Genomic DNA, 7707 nt, shown 5'->3' with positions numbered 1-7707 from the left:
AAACAACGATTTTGAAAATGATATTAAGAAAAAAATAATGTGATCGATATCACATTATTTTGAATTCTTTGATTCTTTGTAAATTAATGACAATCTACCATAATGTTGCAGATATGTTTTATATATTAGTTGTGAATGAAAGAATATGTGAAGATATCTACAATTTAAGTGATTTTAAAAAGGAAGGAATTTTACAATTATGTTGAGGTTTATTTACTTGAATACATTCCCGTTTACAAATTACATTACCATTGAAGTAGTGTAGTCGATTTTAATTACTTTTTTTTATTAAGAAAAAAGGAAGAAAAACCAAAATTTGTCAAGCAGAATAAAATGAAAATGAAAATTTTGAGAAAATTATGTGGCATATTAAATAAGAAAAAATTATTCTTGCTTATCACGGTAAGATTAGGTTACTTGAATTTTCCTTTTTCTATTATGGAGTTCCGTAAGATATGGGGTTTGGTATGAGATTATGAGGGCGTTGGGGATCGACAGTCTTGAACTCCAACCCACCTACCCTCTTCCTCCTCCATTTCTGGTCTCAATCTCCACTTCTCTACCTCCACAAAATCTTGTTAAATCAACCGTACCTACTGCGTCTTCTTGGTGTAAAAACACACACACAATTAAGGAAAATGGCGACTAGCATTAGCAAGGTTGCCCAGAATCTCCAAACTGCCAATTTCACTTCCAATCTTTCCAAATCCCAAAACCCCTCTTCAAAACCATTATCTTTCTTATCCTTTGGATCGAAATACAAAACCTCAGTTACTCAAATCTCTGTTTCTTCTAATAAAAACTTTGGGAGAAAATCCTTCACCGTTTCTGCTTCCGTTGCCACCACGGAGAAGCCATCGACGGTACCCGAGATTGTGTTGCAACCCATCAAAGAGATTTCCGGCACCGTTAATTTGCCCGGCTCCAAGTCTCTGTCTAATCGGATTCTTCTCCTCGCTGCGCTCTCTGAGGTAGTTTAATTTGATTTGATTCAATACACACACGTACAATGGAAATAGCTCCTCTTTGACTTTGAAAGTCAAAATATCACTTTTAAGCTTCGTAATCGATATCGTTTTTAAACATTTTGGATCATAAATTGCCAACCAATTTAAATTTAAAATTCATAATCAATACTACCAATTAGATGACGTTTATTTCAATAATGCAAGAAGTTTATGGCTTTGCTGCATTTAAAACTTAAAAGCACTTATTTATCTATACTGTTGATCAGTACATAGAGTATGCTTTAGAAAGCTTAAAATCTCCTGCAACCATTTGTGTAAAATTCATCGGGGTACTTGCGGGGATCATAAAAATCCTATAAAAACCTATCTTTAGCTTTCAATTCTGTGCGATACGAATCTGAGTGCATTACTTGATGCCACTTCTATAAAATTTTCCTCAGGGAACGACCATTGTTGACAACTTGCTCAACAGTGATGACGTGCATTACATGCTCGGAGCTTTAAGAACATTAGGGCTACGTGTTGAAGAAGATGGTGCAATTAAAAGGGCAATTGTGGAGGGTTGCGGTGGTCTGTTTCCAGTGGGTAAAGAAGCTAAAGATGAAATCCAGCTTTTCCTTGGAAACGCAGGAACAGCCATGCGGCCATTGACAGCTGCAGTCACTGCTGCAGGTGGAAATTCAAGGTATTTGACTATTTTCATATATTCTCTTTCAAAATTTCAGGTTGTATTCACATGGAAACTATTTCTATAACTTATGTAAAACAAAATTCAAAATTTCAGCTATATACTAGATGGGGTTCCTCGAATGAGAGAGAGACCAATAGGTGATTTGGTGACAGGCCTAAAGCAACTGGGTGCAGATGTTGATTGTACTCTTGGGACAAATTGCCCTCCTGTTCGTGTAGTTGGAGGTGGAGGTCTCCCTGGTGGAAAGGTAAATTTAACATTTTTGTAATATTTTAGAAAATTGTAGCCTTTGTCCAATCGGAATCAGTTTGTCAAATTCATGTCCTTAATAATTATGTGTTTTGATATTTTACAGGTTAAGTTGTCGGGATCTATAAGTAGTCAATACCTTACTGCTTTACTTATGGCATCTCCACTTGCACTTGGAGATGTAGAGATTGAAATTATTGATAAATTAATTTCAATTCCATATGTTGAGATGACACTGAAATTGATGGAACGCTTTGGTGTCTCTGTTGAACACACGGATAGTTGGGATAGGTTCTTTGTTCGAGGTGGTCAAAAGTACAAGTAAGACCCTTTTTTTTTCTTGTTAAGTGATGTCTAGATAAATGATGTTTAAAAAAGAAAAGAAAATGAATGCACTATTTGTATAAAGTTAGGAATTTAAGGGATGATATTTGTTTAGGTCGCCTGGAAATGCTTATGTGGAAGGTGATGCATCGAGTGCGAGTTACTTTTTAGCTGGTGCAGCCATAACTGGCGGCACCATTACAGTTGAAGGCTGTGGAACAAGTAGTTTGCAGGTGAAAATGGCTACCCTTTATCTTTTCCAATCATATCATAAAAGTTTTAGATAGTTTTCCAAACTACCAAAAATATCATGTTTTTGTGTAAAATGTATATTTTGTAATTGACTTCCTGTGCTTCTTATACGTGTTTCTTTGTTTTTTTTTTTAATTAATTTAAGGGCGATGTTAAATTTGCGGAAGTTCTTGGACAAATGGGAGCCGAAGTGACATGGACCGAAAATTCAGTCACAGTGAAGGGCCCACCGAGGAATTCTTCCGGAAGGAAACATTTGCAGGCCGTAGATGTAAACATGAACAAAATGCCGGATGTTGCCATGACTCTTGCTGTGGTCGCCCTCTATGCTGATGGCCCCACCACCATTAGAGACGGTATGATAATAAAGTGTTGTCTTGATATAGATAATATCAAAAAGGGTAAATTTGTAAATACCTACGACTTAATGGAAAATCCCCTTTCTCTGACGTTCTCAATTAAGTCGTTCTTTATGTATTAAGTCAAAAAGAAACATTCGTATATAACTTAACAGATTAAGTTTTTCTATATTAGTTGCTAGCTGGAGAGTTAAAGAAACCGAAAGAATGATTGCTATTTGCACGGAACTTAGAAAGGTAAAATAAAAACTACCCTTTATTTGATCATATAATTAAAGCGTATATATCAAGAATTAAATTAACAATTTTTAAAAAATAACTCAGTTGGGAGCAACGGTTGAAGAAGGGGCAGACTACTGTGTGATAACTCCGCCGGAAAAGTTGAATGTGGCGGCGATAGACACTTATGATGATCACCGGATGGCCATGGCCTTCTCTCTTGCCGCCTGTGCGGATGTTCCGGTGACCATTAAGGATCCTGGTTGCACTCGGAAGACGTTTCCTGATTACTTTGAAGTTCTTCAAAGATTCGCCAAGCATTGATGCGGTTTTCTATGGGTTGTGGTTGTTTGATATTTTTGAAACTAAGTTTTGTTTTGTTTGTAAGGTGTAAAATATGTGATTTTTTGGACAATGATTTTGGTTATTATGAGATTTGAGTGTACGAATGAACATGAACATGATTTTCTGTAATGAACAAAATGATAGAGGTCTCGTTTGTTTATTTATATTTTTAAATTCACATTTGGTAATTTGTTTGTTATGTAACACTATATAGGTATGATTTTATTTAGACTCTAACATGAAGTTATGAAGTTATCTATTTTGATCATCTTATTGAACTTGTTTCGAATCACGATTTTTGGATAATATTTTTTTGGACTATGAATGTTCTATAAGTCCAAATTTGGGGGTGTTTGGATAAATAGTTTTTAGCTTATTAGCTTATTGTTTATTTGTTTATTGTGGTGGGAATAAGCACTTGTTTAAAATGTGTTTGGATTAGCTTATTGCGGTGGGAATAAGCAATAAACAATAAGCATGTTAAGTGTTTGGCAAACAAAACGGCTTATATGAGTAAAATGACCAATAAGCAATAAGCAATAAGCATTCATCCCCTTGCTTATTAAAATCAGCTTATTTAGCTTATTCCTACCGCAATAAGCTGATTTTTAAAGACTCCTATCCAAACACTTAAATTTGCTTATTGCAGTGGGATTAAGCAATAAGCAATAAGCAACCTATTTTTTTCCCTATCCAAACACCCCCTTTGTATTTGGTGTTCATTTATTTATCTATTCATGAACATGTTCTCCCAAGTATTTGTTCGTTTATGTTTATTTACCATATTATCTATTACACACGAAAACAGAAAAAATATGTTTGGTTTAGCTTATTGTTTTGTTAAATTTAAACAAACAACCACATTTATGTTCTTTTAGTTTGTTTACAACAACCCTAGTTTTTAACCGGAGATTATGTTGATGTAATGTAAGTTGAACATGTTCGGATTAAAACTAACAATCTTTTAATATGTATTGAAATGAGTTTGGCTTGGGTTTCCAATTAACAAACTATTGTTCATTAACCAGACTTCACTTTTAAATAAATGAATAATATTAATCTCTCATCTCATTTTCATGCAAGAAAATCAACTTCAAGTATCAAGGAAAAATACCGGCTATAAACATTTTTTGGGGTTGAATTCCAAAAAATAGACAAAAAAAATCGTATTTCCAGGTATAGACATGGATTCCGCGGAGGTGAGCTCCGAGGGCTCTGCGGAATCCACTGTAGCTCTGCGGAATGGCAAAATCGTAATTAAATCAAGGGTATTTACGAAAAAAAAGAGAAAAAAAACTCAATGAACAGTTTCACGGAGGTGCCTCTGCGGACCTCGTTAGCAACTACGCGGAACTATTCATTGAGTTTTTTTTTTTTTCATAAATACCCAGATTAAGATCGGAGGATTATAATGAGATTATTCCCTCATTTGGTCTCACTAAGTCAACATATCTTATTATTATTTTTTCTTTGTAATATTTATAAAACTGATTAATATAATGAGAAGGTTTATCGGAGGATTATAATGAGATTATTTCATCTTTTGGTATATTGAGGAGGATTGTAATAATTATAACTCATACGATTGATCAAGGGTATTTATGAAGAAAAAAAAACTCGATGAACATTTCCACGGAGCTGCCAACGAGGTTCGCAGAGGCACCTCTGCGGAACTGTTCATCGAGTTTTTTTTCGTAAATACGCTTAATTTAATTACGATTTTGTCATTCCGCAGAGCTATAGTGGATTCCGCGGAGCCCTCGGGCCCTCGGAGCTCACCTCCGCGGAATCCATGTCTATACCTGGAAATTTGATTTTTTGTGTCTATTTTTTTAGAATTCAACCTCAAAAAATGTCTATATGTTAGGTGCATTTTGTGCACCTTTTTGCACACCTTTTAGTCCCATTTCATGCATCTATTTAGCATAATTGTTCTTCATTTTTCTTGCATTTCATCATATTCATGTTAGTCTCTAGAACAACCTTATTTGCACACTTTCATGTCTTTTTCAGGTAAACCGGAGCTTGGAATGCGCTTTGGGAGGTGCCGTGAAGCATTGGTGAAGATTTCGGGATGATCGGGCGAAGAACGAAAAAGTTGGAAAAATCAAGTTTGGATTCAGAGTCATAGGGGTACACGGGACGTGTTGGATTTACACTGCAAAATCAACACGGGCCGTGTTGACCAAAATAGGAGCTGTTGACCATGCTGAACACGGGCCGTGTCAGTTTATTGCAAATCAACACGGGCCGTGTTGGTTGCTGAACACGGGCAGTGTCAATTTAGCCTATTTTAACACGGACCGTGTTCGACCCAAAAACCAACTTTTTGCAGTTTTTCCTATCTTTCATATTACGGGATGAGGGTCATTTTTACACACACAGAACATATCAGAGCACATTTTGAGAGGGGATTTCGAATTTTATTGCAAGGGATTGATCAGTAATCATTTGGAAACATTATTTCTCTTATTTGTAAGTTGTAATTGCACATTATTTCCATCTTTTATTCTTGTGATCTTGTTCTAGCCATGTGTGGCTAGAACCCTAGTTTCTCCAATTTCATGTTTTGACTTCTTGGTAGTGACTTCAATCATATGACCTGATGTTTGTTCTTAATTTCTATCTAGTGAATTTGATTTAGCTTTAATCGAATGTTTGATTCTAATTGTGATTCTTATTGGCCATTTGAACTAGTGTCATACCCGTCCGATGGACAGGTTGACAAATGTATAAACAATATATTGATTTATCTTATTTTTATAGCATATGTCTTTCATTCGTTCCTATATTAGCTATGTACATGACAAATCTACCCAATTATCTTTCTATCTCTTCAAATAATATCTATAATTATGTTGCATACATAACATAAAATAAAGAACACAATCAATTTAAGGCTCAAAAACTGAAATATTATTCAGTGTAGAGTTGAAAGTCAACATTTTCTATTTATTGGTTCAGATAAAACCATCGATAGACAGGTTGAAAAATAAAAAAACATTAGATTGATTTTACTATCTTCTATAGCACCCTTCTTTCATCCGTTCCCACGTTAGCAATGTAGAATGACAAATCCATCCAATTATATTGAAACAGTACATTGCGTCAACGTGGGAATAAAATAGTCAAAATAAGACCTACCTTAAATTACATGGTTAAAAGACATATCAATGTGGTTTCTCACTTATGAAATTATCGCATATTGTGCATTATAAGAAATTTAACAAAACCTTTTATTAAAATAAACTTTAATACCAGATTTGTTAATTATACGACTAAAAGCCTAGTGTAATACCTGGATAGGTTAGCGAATAATTAAATTTTCGATTAGTGTTTACTCAGATAAACGTATAGAGTTATGCATCTTTGTATATTATCATTACTTATTCATTTTTTCCATATCGACACTACTATTTAGAAGCAACTTTTACCGGCCGGAAAAAAATTCTTTAATAGCAAGATACTTTGACATAAAAACAATAAGTTCTATATACTTTATATCTTCACCTATAGAGAACTACATTATAAAGTATTGGTCCAAATGATCAAATGTGTTATAGAAAAATATGTAGTTTTTTTGTCATGTATGTCGTGAATGATACATTTTATCTTGGTGTTCTTCCTAAGCCCACTTAAAAAAGATAGATGACTTTGAGTCTCATCACTGTGTTCTTTTGCTATAATACAATGATTTTAAAGTAGGATGCTGAAATAAACAAATAAATACAAGTATGTTACTATTAATTTCATATCATCTACATATCCTACTTGTTTCCATAATCGGATAAAAATTCGAATGCAGTAGATGCAAAAAGAAAATGCAATTCACAATAGTAACCATTTAAAAGCTCCAAAGCTCTAAAATGATTCTTAATTCATACTTTTGTTAAAGAATGATACAAAATGGATCAATATATGATAAACAAAAAACATACCCGAAGAGCTCCACCATGTATTATCAACTCATCTCACATATAAATACTTTGAAATGATGAATATTATGATTTTTTTTTTTTGGTAAACTAAGAGTTAAATAGCCATTTAGTAGTATTCACAAGGTTTTTTTTTTTGGTAAAGTAAAAGTTAAACAGTTAATCATTACATGTGCATTTTTTTTGCTGGCAAGTGTACTGCCATGGTTGAGCTTTACTAAATGCATTGTTTAAATTTGAATAAATGATTGTTTAACCCTCATGTTTAAAAAATGACAAATAGCAAACACGAAAGTACAATACAGTAATAAGAAAAAAAATAGAAAGTGTTTTGCTATTCATTGTATTTTTTTGAGAAAATCTCA

At 33.8% G+C, this 7707-nt stretch overlaps 1 protein-coding gene across 1 annotated transcript; it reads left to right on the top strand.

The window, feature by feature from the left end:
• Nucleotides 1-426: 426 nt before the first annotated feature.
• Nucleotides 427-3567, top strand: LOC145125946 (RNA 3'-terminal phosphate cyclase/enolpyruvate transferase, alpha/beta). Its single transcript, XM_079061351.1, has 8 exons — nucleotides 427-971; nucleotides 1409-1653; nucleotides 1753-1906; nucleotides 2015-2229; nucleotides 2348-2465; nucleotides 2630-2840; nucleotides 3019-3080; nucleotides 3168-3567. The coding sequence occupies exons 1-8, from the start codon at nucleotides 639-641 to the stop codon at nucleotides 3384-3386; spliced, it is 1557 nt and encodes a 518-aa protein (XP_078917477.1). The 5' UTR covers nucleotides 427-638; the 3' UTR covers nucleotides 3387-3567.
• Nucleotides 3568-7707: the final 4140 nt, after the last annotated feature.

The sequence above is a fragment of the Lactuca virosa genome, chromosome 7 (genome assembly GCF_052849685.1).
Source record: "Lactuca virosa cultivar CGN04683 chromosome 7, Lactuca_virosa_CGN04683_v6, whole genome shotgun sequence".
Taxonomy (NCBI): domain Eukaryota; kingdom Viridiplantae; phylum Streptophyta; class Magnoliopsida; order Asterales; family Asteraceae; genus Lactuca; species Lactuca virosa.
Note: the sequence above shows the minus strand (reverse complement) of the source record. Positions and strands in the feature narration are given on the sequence as shown.